The sequence below is a fragment of the Talpa occidentalis genome, unplaced genomic scaffold, assembly GCF_014898055.3.
Source record: "Talpa occidentalis isolate TD23 unplaced genomic scaffold, MPIMG_talOcc4v2.1 talOcc4.17, whole genome shotgun sequence".
NCBI classification, from domain to species: domain Eukaryota; kingdom Metazoa; phylum Chordata; class Mammalia; order Eulipotyphla; family Talpidae; genus Talpa; species Talpa occidentalis.
Window position 1 is genome coordinate 36,986,351 of NW_023601754.1, and position 14,987 is coordinate 37,001,337.

General features: G+C 60.1%; 1 protein-coding gene across 6 annotated transcripts in view; it reads left to right on the plus strand.

Moving 5' to 3' along the window:
• KIFC3 (kinesin family member C3) overlaps positions 1-14,868 on the plus strand; it is a 29,988-nt gene extending 15,120 nt beyond the window's left edge. For 3 of the 6 annotated variants that reach the window (XM_037516458.2, XM_037516457.2, XM_037516460.2), the window contains 16 exons: positions 2,773-2,838; positions 3,399-3,542; positions 3,660-3,899; positions 4,723-4,896; positions 5,432-5,579; positions 5,661-5,791; positions 6,986-7,097; positions 8,314-8,495; positions 9,584-9,688; positions 10,821-10,951; positions 11,489-11,612; positions 11,783-11,912; positions 11,989-12,218; positions 12,554-12,688; positions 13,068-13,179; positions 13,895-14,868. In XM_037516458.2, the coding sequence (XP_037372355.2) occupies positions 2,773-2,838; positions 3,399-3,542; positions 3,660-3,899; positions 4,723-4,896; positions 5,432-5,579; positions 5,661-5,791; positions 6,986-7,097; positions 8,314-8,495; positions 9,584-9,688; positions 10,821-10,951; positions 11,489-11,612; positions 11,783-11,912; positions 11,989-12,218; positions 12,554-12,688; positions 13,068-13,179; positions 13,895-13,920 (2,190 nt within the window). In that variant the 3' untranslated portion in view covers positions 13,921-14,868. Of the gene's footprint in view, positions 1-562; positions 640-2,772; positions 2,839-3,398; positions 3,543-3,659; positions 3,900-4,722; positions 4,897-5,431; positions 5,580-5,660; positions 5,792-6,985; positions 7,098-8,313; positions 8,496-9,583; positions 9,689-10,820; positions 10,952-11,488; positions 11,613-11,782; positions 11,913-11,988; positions 12,219-12,553; positions 12,689-13,067; positions 13,180-13,662; positions 13,690-13,894 lie in introns of those variants that run through there. The other 3 variants (XM_037516459.2, XM_037516462.2, XM_037516461.2) reach the window with 3 other exon arrangements.
• The last annotated feature ends 119 nt before the right edge of the window (positions 14,869-14,987 follow it).

The following is a 14,987-nucleotide window of genomic DNA, read 5'->3' on the forward strand; positions in this document are numbered from 1 at the left end:
TGGGGCATAAGGGATGGTGGGGGGCTTGTGGCTCACGGCCAACTCTATGGTAGAAGGTGAGGCTTTCTAGACTCCTCCTGGGCAGGGGCTGATGGGACACATGGGTGGAGCCAGGGCTCTGGGCAGTTAAAAGCTGCAGGGACTTTGGCCGTGGACCAGCTGCTGCTTTGGCAGTTAAACCGCTAATGAGAAGGGTTGTCTGTGGAGAAGCTTCGGCCACCACAGGGAAGGTGGTGACTGCCCAGTGCCCTGTGCTCTTGGGGGGCAGGCCTGTCCATGCCCGAGACAAGCAAGGTGACTAAGTGCTGACATCTCTGGCAAAAAGCAGTCTTTTACAGGTGCTTTCTCAGTCTGTTGCCCACACCCTCCAGTCTGCCCCATGTTGTAGGCACTTCCTTTGGGAGAGCCCCTTGGATTCCAGACTGAGCCTAGGAGCACCCAGAGTTTCGATTGTGATGCAAGAAGGCAACAGGAGTCTGGGCTGCAGGAGGGTGTTAGAGCATCCTGGCCTCCCAAGTAAACACTGGGGAACCCCATTTTCACTGCATCGGGGTCTGAAGGCCAGGCCGATGTTGGGGACAAGCGAGGTCACCACACACTCAGCCTGGTGCTGAGGAAGCAGCCTGTTGGGGGCACCGGGTCAGTGCAAGTGGACCTTTGGGGGGTGATTTCTGTGTGAAGGGTGTGGGGGTGGGTGATTCCAGACTTTCAGAAGGCAGTAGACCCACACCCTGTCAGGTGGGGGAGCACAGGAGGAATATATATTCTTTGAGACTTAAACATTACTCTGAGAAGCATAAAGGCTTTGTCTAATATAATCCTACAGTCCAGAGGGCTTTGCTTTCTTGTACTGCATGCACGACTTTGGTTTTGGGATTTTTCTTTGACTAAAAACATTGCTGGACCTTGATAAACGTTAGTTAACATCGTCTGTGTGCGTGTATACCATAGTTTACTGGACTGCTCCTCTCTGCTTGGGTTTTCGGGTTTCCCACATCTCAGGACTAAGGACTTAGGCAGGCACCTTAGGCGAGCTGTCCCCCACTGCCCTCGAGGCTCAAAGGGACAGCTCCAGGCCCCAGGCTCTTGGCAGAGGGGCCATGGTAGTGCGTAGAGCTGTGGCCCAGTGGAGTGAGAAGGAAGGTGGAGGTAGTGCCAGAGGTGACCTGTGCAGCCCAGCCCTCAGGCTTCCTGCTAGTCCACCAGGCCCTCCCTGGGCCTTGTGTCTAGCAGATCCGTCTCCAAACTCAAGCGAACAGCCCTGGTGTCACTGAGCTTTCTCGCCAAGGTGGGATGGAAGCCGTGGTCCACTTCAGAGAAGCAGAGGCCTCCTCCAGCCCCAGACGGAGCTCAGAGGCTGGGGTACCCACAGACTGTGGGTGACATTTCACCATGTCAAAGGAAGAAAAGACACCTCACCATGTAAAGTGGGGAGATTTCATGCACACCAGAAAATCCCAATGTCTGGCCTCTCTTGAAAGCCAGAAATTGGGAGATACTGGGCCTGTGTCTCTTCTCTGAGCCTCCTCCTGCAGGGTGTGTGTGGAGGCTGCCTCTGTCAAGTGCATCCTGGGTGTCGGGTCCTGCTCTGCCCCACACCTGCCTCGCCGGACCAGCCCCTGAGTGGTCCTATGTTTAGTTGTGAGAAGCCAGGTCCTCGTGGCCAGGATGAGCAAAACACCTCCCGAGCCTCCACAGAGTGAGCCTGACTCTGATCGCACAGAATGTTCTGCAAGGAAACCCCCAAATGTGCTCTGGTGAACCCCAGTACCCAAATTTTTGTCTGCATCTTGGGTTCTCCCCTGAGCAGGGTGCGTGGAGCTGGGCTGTGGAGCACCAGGGAGTGTGCTCGGCTGGAGGCAGGTCGCCATCCTGGAATGTTCTCTCAGGGCTGAGCTTTGGCGGAGCTGGGTCACCCAGGCCTCCTGATGGGAGGTGCACCCCTTTACTTTTCTTCCAGACTGGAAACTCTAGTGGGTGCAGGTCCCGCATGCACCCTAGTCCCCAGCAGACACACCTCCACAGGCCGACTCAGAACCACTCAAAGTGGAAAATTCTAGGGGCTGGGCAAGGACCAATTCAATTTTGTTGTTGTTTTAAAGATTTATTTATTTATGCATACAGGAGCTGGGGTACAGGCCAGAGATGCAGTGGGTGAGAGGTTTCATCAGAGACAGAGTAGGGAGCAGAGCAGGTGGATCCACTGAAATACCCTGCTGAGGGGAGCAGCGGGTGGTGAGTCAGGAGAAGTCTGCTGTGCCATGTGGGTAGCTCCCCGGCAGGGATCGAACTCGTGCTGCAGTGGCTGCGGATAGCTTCATAGGTTGCGTCTCAACCCCTATGCCACCAGGGAGGCCCCGATTCAGTTCTGTAGTGCCTAAAGCCTATGCATTTGGGGGGAGGGCCTTTTAAGAAAAAAGGATATAAAATGACATCTACAAAAATAGGCGCAGGTCTTGGCAGGGGCATGAGCAAGGCCACATTCTAAGGTTTGGCCTCCTGAGTCTCTAGGGAGCTGTCTTGAGTGTGGCCCGTGGTCAGGTGTGCCGCAGGAGTCGCCTCTGCTGGGCTCGCTCCCCAGACTTCCCTGGGAGCCCAGGCTGGCCCGTCTGGAGGTGGGACAGGCACTGACCCTCAGAACCAGGCCAGCCTTTTCCCATCTGGAGTCCCGGCTGTGGCCTGGTGCTTGAACACACAGAGCCAGGCCAGAGACCCAAGTGCAGGCTGGAGGTGAGGACAGGACTCATTGCAGCCCTGGCTTTATGCTGGCAGGTGGAGAGCCTGAAGGAGAAGCTCATTAGCCAAGCCCAGGAAGTGAACCGACTCCGATCAGAGCTGGTGAGCAGCCGTGCCATCTTGGGACGCTGGGTGGACGGGCAGCCCTGGGCAGACTGGACCTTCCAGAAAAGGGTGGTGAGCCCCCCGTCTCCCCAGACCGGGCGTCCAATCCAAGCAGGGCCGCATCCTGACCAAGCAAATGACTGCCCGCCTCAGAAACACGCCCGAAATACTTGCCACCAATCACTAGGCCCTCAGAGGTCGTGTGGCCCCCCCAAAGGGAGGGAGGTTCATGCTCATTTGCTGACGTAAAAAAGGAGTGTGAACTCTGTGTATAAATATGACTTTTCTTGTTACTTTCACACTCAGGAAATAGCAGGGAAGGGGCGGGGGGCAGCCGGGAGTGCAGGGCCTGGCTCCCGCCCGCTGGTGCTTTCTCTTTCTCTCTGTTTCTCTCATGGGCTCCTCTCTCCTCTCACTCCTCTTTCTTTTTCTGCCTCCGGCTTTCTCCCCACCTCTTTCTCTCCCCTACCCCTGCAATCTCTCGGCCTCCCCCCGCCTCCTTTCTTACCCTGATCCGGCTCCACCACATGCCCCCCCTGGGCCCTGGCTCTCTGCAGGGAGGCACCGACTTGGAGAAGCACCGAGACCTGCTGATGGTGGAGAATGAGCGACTGAGGCAGGAGATGCGGCGCTGTGAGGCTGAGCTGCAGGAGCTGCGGGCAAAGCCGGGGGCGGCCTGCACCAGCTGCGAGCACAGCCAGGTGAGCACAGACCCAGGGTGGTCCTGGGGGGTTCCCTCCCCAGCAGGACCCCAGTGCCTGATGGTGACCCCTGCCTGCCTGCCTCACACTTGTCTGGGGCCTCCCGACTGCCTGCAGGAGAGCGCCCAGCTCCGAGACAAGCTGTCGCAGCTGCAGCTGGAGGTGGCAGAGAACAAAGGCATGCTGTCCGAGCTGAACCTGGAGGTGCAGCAGAAGACGGACCGGCTGGCCGAGGTGGAGCTGAGGCTCAAGGACTGCCTGGCTGAGAAGGCCCAGGAGGAGGAGCGGCTCAGCCGGCGCCTGCGGGACAGCCACGAGACCATCGCCAGCTTGCGGGCCCAGTCGCCGCCGGTCAAGGTGAGCCTTGGCCGGTGGCAGAGAGCAGTGTGTGTCTGGGCTGTGCTGGGCCTTGGGTCCAGGTAGGAGGGGCTTGCCTGGTGAGTGTGTAGGTGTGAGCAGCTCCAGGAAGCAGGCCAGGTCTGCACGCAGCCTCGACCCTTCCCCATTTTGCTGTCCAAGACCAGGAGCATAGTAGGCACCCTGGAACTGAGGCCTGCGGCGCCCACCTCAAACCAGGTTTCCCTGGATTCCGCCCTCGTCTTACCCTTCTGTGTGGGTTGCTGCTGCTCTTAGTAGGCTTACCGAGATGAGAAGATTCCAGGAGCCCTGCAGCATTCTGCAAAGTGCAAACCTGGTGGCTCCTCCAGTTTTTTTTTTTCCAATTAATTCATTAATTAAAATTTTAGATTTATTTATTTATGCATACAAGAACTGGGCCCTGGGTCCAGGTAGGAGGGGCTTGCCTGGTGAGTTGGTAGGTGTGAGCAGCTCCAGGAAGCAGGCCAGGTCTACTTTCAGAGGAGGAGGCGGGGGTGAGAGGATTCACCAGAGTGGGGAGCAGAACAGGTAGACTGAATGAAATACACTGCTGAGGGGAGCAGCGGGGAGTCAGGAGAGTCTACTGCACCATGTGGGTAGCTCCCTGGCCGGGGATCGAACTCATGCTGTAGTAGCTGTGGATAGCTTCATAGTGCCAATGCTTAACCCCTTGTGCCATCAGGGAGGCCCCTCCTCCATTTTTTTCAGGAGCTCTTGGTGGGATGTTTGTTGAGGGCCCCCTCAGGGCCCTGGGTGAGGTTGAGGTGCCCACCCACCTCCACGTGCCTTTCTTGCTTCCCAGTATGTCATCAAGACGGTGGAGGTGGAGTCGTCCAAGACCAAGCAGGCCCTCAGTGAGTCCCAGGCCCGGAACCAGCACCTGCAAGAGCAGGTGGCCATGCAGAGGCAGGTGCTGAAGGAGATGGAGCAACAGCTGCAGAGCTCACACCAGCTGACCTCACAGCTCCGGGCACAGGTGGGCCTCGTGGGGGTGCGTGTGGCTATTGGGGGGCATGTGCATGCAGGCCTGGAAACCGAAGGTGGAGAGCAGTGGTTGAGCACTTGGGGATCCGATGGTCTTGGGGCCCAGTCCCTCCCTTCCCTACTGACCGTGTGACTAAGGGCAAGTTTTGTCTTAGTCTGTTTCCTCCTCTGTAAAATGACCTGGTCACAGAACCCACTTCACTGTGGGGCTCAGGGACAGTCACAAGAGCCTCTGCACAGCTTGGCACACAGGCTCTGGGAAAGTGGCCTGCAAGTGCTCGCCCCACCCTGCTAGGGTTTGTCACTCGTCACCTGTTTTGTGTGGAGACCCAGGTTGGTGTTGGAGCTGATGCAGGAAGGAAGCAGTAGCTGCAGAGTTCATAGTCCTGTGGGGGACAGACCAGGCCATTTAACTCCCTCGTGTGTGTGTTCACGGTGTGTGCATGGGGTGGGGATGGGCTTCATTTCCACACCTCTTCCCCTCCCTCCTGAGCCCCGAGTACTGAGCCCCTGACCCTGGCCGGCAGATCGCCATGTATGAGTCCGAGCTGGAGCGGGCACACGGGCAGATGCTGGAGGAGATGCAGTCCCTGGAGGAGGACAAGAACCGGGCCATCGAGGAGGCCTTCGCCAGGGCCCAGGTGGAGATGAAGGCCGTGCACGAGAACCTGGCAGGTGAGCTGGCTGGCTGGGCCCCGGCCTGCCCCATGCCGCAGCCCCTCACCCACCCATCTCACACCCTCCTTGTCCTCTTAGGCGTCCGGACCAACCTGCTGACCCTGCAGCCGGCTCTGCGGACCCTCACTAACGACTACAATGGGCTCAAGCGGCAGGTGCGCGGCTTCCCCCTGCTGCTGCAGGAGGCCCTGAAGACGGTCAAGGCGGAGGTGAGTGCAGGCTGTGGGCCTTCGGCTCCCCTCCCCCGATGCTGCCACCTTCAGACCCTGTTTGGCCTGCCCAGGGGCAGGTGTTTGGGGAATTGTCTTAAACCAGATCCATTACCCGCACGTCTTTATCTCAAATGTGCCACATACTTCTTAGATCTGTTGTGGTTAATTTAATTTTTTCAAGCTGCACTTGCACAGTATGAGAATAGCCAACGTCTCTTAAGTGCCTCCTACATGCTGAGCCTTTTATAGCCATTGGCTTGAATCTATACCCAGCTCTGCAGGGGAGAAAGACTGATATATTTTGGGAATAGAAAATAGTTTTCTTTCAAAAAGAAAATGTTGTTAATACATGGTAGAAAGTGCAAACCTTGCAGAAAGGCATAAGATGAAAAGGAAAGGCCTCTTTCTGCCACCCCATCTGGCTCCCAAGGACAGCCCGCCCCCAGCGCTGCCCCAGTGCAGTCTCAGTATGGTGAAGCCTGTTGATGTAATGTGCATGTGTACGAACTTCCTTTTACCAGCTCAGCTCTGGTAGATCCACGAGTTAGATGGTGTTACCCCACTTTACAGATGAGAAAATCGAGCCTCAGAGCCACTGAACCACTTCCTGATTTTCCCAGCTCCTCAGGGTAGAGCTGGAATTGAGTCCAGTCAGATCATGTTGTCAGGGGCCGTGGCGTTGAGGTCCGAGTCTCAGCTCTTTGCTTTTTTTTTTTAATTAAAGATTTTATTTATTTATACAAGAGCTGGGGCACAGGCCAGATGTGCGGGAGGGTGAGAGGATTCACCAGAGACAGAGCGGGGAACAGAACAGATATATAGACCGAAGTACACTGCTGAGGGGAGCAGCGGGCGAGTCAGGGGAGGTCTGACACGCCATGTTTGTATCTCCCCGGCCGGCCGGGAATCGAACCGGTGCTGCAGAGGCTGCGGACAGCTTCACAGCACTGCGCTCAACCCACTGCTCCACCTCAGCTCTTTGCTCCATAAGCGGGGCAGCTTGAACTATCGGTGGATAATGTGTCTGGGGCTCAGTTTCTTCCTCTGAGAATGGGCCTGCTAGCAGTACCCATCCCGAGGGGTCTTTGGGAAAATGTGATGTGTGACAGCACATGCCAAGCGCTCAGCCTGGGGGCGGGCAGTGAGCAGGCGAGGGCCGGTCCCCCAGCAGCGCTGCACATCCCTCTCCAGATCGGCCAGGCCATCGAGGAAGTCAACAGCAGCAACCAGGAGCTGCTCCGCAAGTACCGCCGGGAGCTGCAGCTGCGCAAGAAGTGCCACAACGAGCTCGTGCGGCTCAAAGGTGACTGCAGGGGCGGCTGGGGTGCCTGGCATTGGGGTCCCCAGCCTGGCTTGAAGGTGATTTTGCTCTTTCCCACGGCTCCTGACACTGCGTCTGGGAGCTGAGTCCTGCCATGGAAGCCTGAGTTATCACCCCCTCCGGTGGCTCCAGAAAAGGACAGAGAAGTCAGGGAAACTGCTGGAAATGGCGTGGCTAGTAAATGGCCCACCTGGGTTTGGCCCTGCATGAATGCAGGGTGTGGTGTGAAGTACTGGATGGTGGGTGCTGGAAGGCCACTTGTCCTGACCGGGGGGCCTGGTCAATCTTGAGACTCTACCTGGCCACTGCACAAAGACCTAGGGAGCGCCTACTCTGTGCCAGGTGCTGTTCCAGACACAGATGTGGTCGCAGGCCCCGCAGATGCCATCCCTGCCTGTAATACACCCACTCCAGTTGGGGGAGCAATGACCCAGCGCTGCCATTACCAGGGCGGGGGCTGGGCTCAGAGAGCCCTGGGGGTCTGACAGCTGGGCTGTCCTGGGTGCTTCCTGGAAGGGGTGAAGCTAGTGTTGAGACCTGAACTATGAGTTGAAGGAGATAGGGGATGCAGAAAGGCGGGGCTAGTCACCACTGCCGCCTGCGGTAGAGTTTTCCTTCATCCAGGAGCTTGAAGCCAGGGGGTGGAGTGATCAGGGTCATGCCTCCAAGCACCCCTGGGGTACCGTGGTGCCTGTGCCCTTTCAGTGTGCTGCCAGTCGTCCACCTGCTGTCTGGTCCCGTTTGCCCATCTGATTCCTAAGCCTTGTCCTGGCATTCATAATGCCTTCTAGAAGTATAGAACAAGTCCCCTGGCTCATGGGAACCCAAGTCCCTCATTGTGTAGATGAGGAAACTGAAGCCCAGAGATGTAAAGAGAGTGTTCATTTGGTTTCCCACCCAGACTGGGTGAGTGTCTGAGCCCCACAGTTGACATTTCTTCCTTGTCCCCAAGGTGAAGTTCTCATTCTCAGTTTGTTTGCTCATGAAGGAACTATACTGACGAGAATTCATACTATAGTGTGAATGACTGATAGCAGTCATTTGTGGGACACCCTGCCCTGGTGGGATGGAGGGGCATGCTTAGAAGGGAGGCCTCTCCTGAGTCACTACCCTGCTCGCAGCGTCAGCGGAGGCCATTGTGGAGGCAGTCTGGTCTTGACCGAGCCTGTACCTTTCTCTCCTCCCCACCTGCAACCAGGCAACATTAGGGTGATTGCTCGTGTCCGGCCAGTCACTAAAGAGGATGGGGAGGGGCCTGAGGCGACCAATGCTGTGACCTTCGATCCTGACGACGACTCCATCATCCACCTGTTGCACAAAGGAAAGCCTGTTTCCTTCGAGCTGGACAAGGTCTTCTCCCCGAGGGCCTCACAGCAGGACGTAAGTAGCCCTTTGGAGGGGCAGTAGGGACAGTGAGCAGTGGAGAGAGGGGGAGGCTCACAGGGAGAGGGACAGCTGGAAGGGCAGAAGGAAGTGTAAGAGGAGGATGGAGAAGATGGAGAAGCCTGTGGCACAGGGTCTCTTTTTCCCCTCTGGAAGAGAGAAGGTGGGAAGAGAGAAGCTGAGACTAAGCCCCTGATGGGTGAGAGCCTGCAACCATTGGCCTCCTCCCACCTGAAGGCCCCACCCACCCCCAGCTCCCACCCACCACACAGCCCACATGACTCCTCCCATCTGGGTGAGGTTGCCCAGGTCCCTTCTGCGCAGGCTTCCCTTCCATCCACATGACCCCTGCCAGCCTTGAAGCCCCTCCAGCCAGGACCCCTCTCAGGGATTAGTCTCTTGGGTCTTCTAGGGCCTCCCTTGTTGCCCTCAGCCCCAGTGCAGGGCCCTTGACTTAGCATCCCCTCTTCTCTCCGGCCATCTACCCAGCCTGTTGAAGGGCAGTGCTTACTGCCCACAGGCACTGGAGGTGGGGGCTGCCACCTGGGGGCTCAGGAGCTCCCCCCACCCTGGCTTTCCTTGCCCCTAAGGAGGACTCAGCAAATGAAGGCAGAGCCAGCATGGGCCTGGCACTTCTGGCCTGCCTGGCCTCCTCTGGGCACCTGCCAGTGCCCACACGTCCCCATGCCTCATTTCACCTTTGCTCCTCTTCTCTGCCCTGTAGTGGACAGGCAGGCAGGCCAGACGAGGTGCCAGACCTGTGCTGGCTCTGCCTTCATTTGCTGAGTCCTCCTGAGGGGCAAGAAAAGCCGGGGTGGGTGGGGAGCTCCTGAGCCCCGGGGCTGGCAGCCTGCACCTCCGGTGCCTGTGGACAGTAAGCACTGCCCTTCAGTCTTTCGGCAACCAGGTCACCACTGACACCCAGTCCTAGTGACAGGAGTTGTGAAATCTCCCACAGCTAGCGGTTGCCCGTAGTAACGTGCTGCATTAGTGCTGAAGGAGAGTGGCCTGGGAAGCTGGTGCTGGCCTTGCAGCTGGCGGCCCTGGCAGCCCCTCACCCTCCATCCCGCGTTCCCCCATTTCAGGTATTCCAGGAGGTGCAGGCACTGATCACCTCCTGCATCGATGGCTTCAACGTCTGCATCTTTGCCTACGGCCAGACGGGCGCTGGCAAGACCTACACCATGGAGGTGGGTAGTGCCTGCCACACGGGCAGGGGCTCAGAGTGAAGACCCCCCTGCTGCTGCTGCTGGAGCAGGGGTTAGGTCTCAGTCTCCACAACCCCCCGAGCAGAGCCCGTGGTTATTAGTGTTGACCCCCAGGCAGCAGGCCCCAAAGAGGGGACACCTTACCCAGGTGCACCTGTTGTTGTCCTGCCAGGTGTGGGGAAGGGGCAGGCGTGCTGACAACAGGGGGGCCCTGGCCTGGGATCAGGAGGGGTCAGTCATGGGCAGGATGTGGGTTTAATGCACTCCCACTGCGTGACCACCCCATGTTGGGCCCTGGGGGCATCAGGATGAATGAGGCAAGTGTGGGCCTTCGAGGAGATCCAAGGACAGCGGGTGACACTGGCCAGTGGGGGCCATCATGGGGTGCCCAGCTTTGCCTGTGGCCCCAGGATAGGGCTCATATCCCTACTTATGACCATCCCCCTCTCTCTGGGGTGTGGTTGGGGACATGGGGCATTGAGAGGAAAAAGAATCTTGACTGTAGAAAAATTGCAAAGCTGCCCCAGAGGGTGTCTTTGGTTTGTTAGCATTTCCCTGGCCCTCGAGGGGGTGCTCTCAGGCATTGGGGACAACAGGCTTGCCATGTGCCTGGGCAGGAGCTGCGAGTACTGAGTGGGAGTGGGACGGAGGTGCCATTTAAGGGGAGGTGCGGGCTCCATGTTTCTGTCTAGAAAAGCCAGCCAGCACATCCCAACCCAGGCACTTGCCAGCGCTGCCTGTGCCACCTCTGCACAGAGCCTGGCTCGTGCCCTCCCTGACATTGGGCAGCGGCAAGGTAGTTAGGTTCCCACTGCCCCCTTCCAGGTGGCCCCCCCATGTGTGTCTGGTGCCCAGCACCCTGTCAGTGCTTCACCTGGGTGGTCTGCTTCAAGTCCCGGGGTGGCCCTAGTGGGGTGCTGTCATTTTAAAGGTGAGGGGGACTGAGATGCCGGAGGTGAGATTGCCTGCCACTGGTGGAAGGGCAGAAGGGCAGCCAGGTGAGGGCTCCGGGCAGTGTAGTGGGGCGTGGGGCCACAGATGCCGCGTGCATGTCTGCAAGGCTCACCCTTTGTGGCGGGGTGGCAGGTTCACTGGGGTTGTCCTTCTACCCCAGGGGACCCTGGAGAACCCCGGCATCAACCAGCGGGCCCTGCAGCTGCTGTTCTCCGAGGTGCAGGAGAAGGCGGCCGACTGGGAATACACCATCACCGTGAGCGCGGCCGAGATCTACAACGAGGTCCTCAGGTGGGAGGCCCCCCGTGGGAGGCCCTCACAGGGGGCTCAGGCCTCCCGGAGCTTGAGGCCCTGAGGCTTTGTGTGGAGCCATGGGGGATAGGAAGCAGGGTCTCCCCAGAGGGCCAGGGCCATAGAAGGCAGTCAAGAGCCCAGGCAGGCTTAGCCCTAGGTTCCGACGGGTGGGGCCTGTGCTGGGGCCGACCCCAGGCAGCAGCAGGGAGGAAGGCTCTCTCTGAGCTCGTGAGGGGCACCCCAAACAGGCGCTTTTTCCCCACAAGCTGCTTCCCCCTACCTGTGGGCTGCTTTGGGTGGCAGTAAACCAGAGTGGGGCCTTGGAGAGCCCTGCCACGGGGTCTGTGCACCGGGGCACTGCAGGGTTGGTCCCCACCCTCTGCCAAGTGCAGGGGGCCGCTGGCGGAGGGCAGGGACACTAGCCGAAGCTCAGGGGTCGGGCCGGGGGACATTCTAGCCTGGGGGAGCAAGGCGTAGTGCAGCCGAGGCAGGAGTGGAGGGGGGTGGGTAACGGCCGCCTGCGTGTCCCTCCAGGGACCTGCTGGGACAGGAGCCTCAGGAGAAACTGGAGATCCGGCTGTGCCCAGACGGCAGCGGGCAGCTGTACGTGCCGGGGCTGACCGAGTTCCAGGTGCAGAGCGTGGAGGACATCAACAAGGTGCGGGGCCGGCGGCCAGGTGGACGATGCTGAGGGGACCCGGAGACAGCAGGGCGGGAGGAGCGCAGAGCCGGGGTCCACGCGGGCGCTGCTGTCCGGGCCTGGCAGTCCCCCGCGGCCCTGCGCTCAGTTTCTTCCTCTGCGAAGTGCTGAGCGCGTCGCCCCCGCAGGTGTTTGAGTTCGGCCACACCAACCGCACCACGGAGTTCACCAACCTGAACGAGCACAGCTCCCGCTCGCACGCGCTGCTCATCGTGACGGTGCGCGGCGTGGACGGCAGCACGGGCGTGCGCACCACCGGTGAGTGAGGCCCCGGCCGGCCCGGGCCCCTGCACCCCCGTGGGGCGGCCTTGACCTGCCCGTGTCCGCCCCGCAGGGAAGCTGAACCTGGTGGACTTGGCCGGCTCGGAGCGCGTGGGCAAGTCGGGCGCCGAGGGCAGCCGCCTGCGGGAGGCGCAGCACATCAACAAGTCGCTGTCCGCCCTGGGGGACGTCATCGCCGCCCTGCGCTCCCGCCAGGGCCACGTGCCCTTCCGCAACTCCAAGCTCACCTACCTGCTGCAGGACTCGCTCAGCGGGGACAGCAAGACCCTCATGGTGGTGCAGGTGAGGGCAGAGGGTGGGCAGGGTGGGGTGGCGGTCAGCGTCCGGGGGTCCAGGCAGCGCCTAGACCAGGGGTCCCCTCCTGGGTACTCCGTGCTGTGCAGGGAAGGGACCCTTGTCCTCAGCAGCTCCAGAGTCAGTGGCCTGCCTCCCAGCTCCCCCTGCAGACCTGACCACGTGCACCTCCATGTGCCCCCATCGCTGCCACCTCACCTTCTGACTCCCCCCAGAAGCTCTGGCTGTGAGCTCCACCCCCCCCCAAACCTGGAGCGTGCTGCCCCTTCCAGTTCTGTGGGGGCAGCTGGCTCGGGTGGGGTGCGAGCTCTCCTGTCTCCTAGGTGTCTCCCGTGGAGAAGAACACCAGCGAGACGCTCTACTCCCTCAAGTTTGCTGAGCGGGTGCGCTCGGTGGAGCTGGGCCCCGGGGTCCGCAGGGCAGAGCTCGGGTCCTGGTCCAGTCAGGAGCATCTGGAGGTACCGGACCACTGTAGGCCTGTCTCGGGGTGCCCCTGGGACAGAGACTCCCGGGTCATGAGCGGGAGGGCGGGCCTGGGGAGCAGACAGGAGATGCCCGAGGGGGTAGAAGAGCAACTTGAACCCAAACCTAGTGGTCTCTTTAGCCCATTTCTTCTTGGCCTCGGAGGCATGTGTGGGTCATCAGCTGAGGGGCGCCAGGAGCACAGGTGCCTGGTGTTGAGTTAATGCCCTTGAGCTGGTGCAGTTCTCGCGATCAGGAGGTGGAGGGCTGGCGCCCATTTTAGAGACGCGCAGTTTCGGGAGGCTAGGAGGGGAAGGAAGCATGGAGGGGCCAGGGCAGGCCCCCTTCCCACCCCACCCCTGTTTCTGCCGACAGTGGGAGACAGCGTCCCAGACGCCCCCACAGCCCTCAGCACGCGCCCATTCGGCTCCCAGCTCTGGGACCTCGAGCCGCCCGGGCTCCATCCGGAGGAAGCTGCAGCCCTCAGGTGAGCGTTGGGGCGCGGGCCGGGCGGGTGGCAGGAAGGCCTCCCCAGCAGCCATCACAGCCACCGGGTTGCCTGCACCTGGATGGGCTTTTTCTTGTTTTTCCTTTTAAAAGAGTGTATAAGAACTCTCCAGAACCTGTTGCCCGACCTCAGCCAGCCTTGGGAAGCAGTCACCCAGGGCTGGGCTTGAGGCCCCTTGGTGAGGGGGTAGCCCCACTGGGGCTGCTGTCTGAAGGGCCAGGACCCTGTTCTAGGCTGGGCTGCCTGTGGCTCCCAGAGGTGGGAAAGGCAGGGCTTCACTCCAGGGAGGAGTGACTCTAGCCCCAGGACCAGAATGAAGGGCTCCACCCCACCCCCAACTTGACCCCACGCATGTAAGGGCCTGGCCGATACTTGAGTTCAAAGGAGCAGGGGCAGCAGAGTTCAGGGGGCTCCTGGCCCAGGGTAAACCCACCAGTGAGACGTCTGTCGCTTTGATTTCAGCCTGAAGGCTGGCGCTGCCGTCTCCAGGTGAGTGTGGGGCCAGCGGCCCAGGGCTGCCGCCCACCCGCCTGCCTGGCTGCCTTGGGTTGCAGGGCTGCGCCGGGAGTTCTGCTGCTCAGGGCTGGGCCTGTCCCTCCGCTGTGTGCTGTCTGTGCGCTTCTGCCCGGCTCCCGCCTGCTCTCAGGGGTCCCCAGACTGTGCCGGTGCTGACAACCCTCCTCCCCCCCTGCAGGGAAGTCCAGGCCGGTGCCTGTGTGAGAGACGCGGTCGTCCCTCGGGCCAGGAGCTGGGTCCTGAGGCCTCGCTGGCCTGCTCCTGCTGCAGTGCTGGAGCCTGGGAGGCAGAAGGCAGTGTGGAGGCTCCTCCTGGCCTGTCTTCCCTCAGAGATGAGAAACATGTTCGAAAGGAAATGGTGTCTCTCGGCTGTGGCTAGCATGGGCTGGAAAGGTGGGGATGGCCTGTTCCACCTGGCGGGCCCAGGCTGCCGAGAGCGGGCCCTTGTGGAGAGGGTAGTAATGTGTGGGAGGGTGGCCCCTGCCGACCCAACTCTCCCCAGCCTGCAGGGCCCTTTCTGTGGTGGACGGGCTGAGGCAGCCCAGGAACTGTGGGGACTGGGCGGGCCGGCGGGTGCCCCATGCGGTCCACGCCCCCTCCCGCACTGGCGTGTACATAGTCCTCCTAGGTGTACATAGGAGCAGGCCCTGCCGCCGTGGGCCTGGCTGTATTTATGGCTGGCAGGAGGCCAGTGGGCGGGGATTCTGCTGCTCCCCTCTTCTGCCTGCCATCAGGCACTCTCCTTGCTCACTGGCCTCTTGACATTTTTCTCCCTCTGAAATCCTATTTAAGAACTTTTGGAAGTTTAGCCATTTATACTTATGAAAATAAAAGCCTTTTTACACAAGTGTAGCCTGAAAGAGTTGCTCTCGTGACCCCAGTCAGATCACAGGGAGCAGGGCATGGGCAGACACTGTTGGCCTGCCTACCCCCTCCCAACCTGCCCTCTAAGTCACGGGTCCTGAATGTCCACCAGTGGGAGGCCCAGCTCCTCCCACCCCCGAGTGTCTGAGGACCCCAACCACAAGTGTAGTTGGTCTGCACCTGGCCCCAAACTTGGGGAACCTGAGTAGGGGTTAAGAGGGGTCCTCCCTCTGAGACTGAACCCAACAGCTGCTGTCTTTGTCAGCCCTTTGGGGCTGACACCCAGGTCAGGAGAGCTTATTCTGCCCAGTCAGCCCTGGGGGCTCCAGCAGGGAATAAAGATTGTTCAGAATCCTCCTCCTTAGAGGACGGGAGTTGCCCTTGCAGGCCCATCCTTAGAAGGCCCC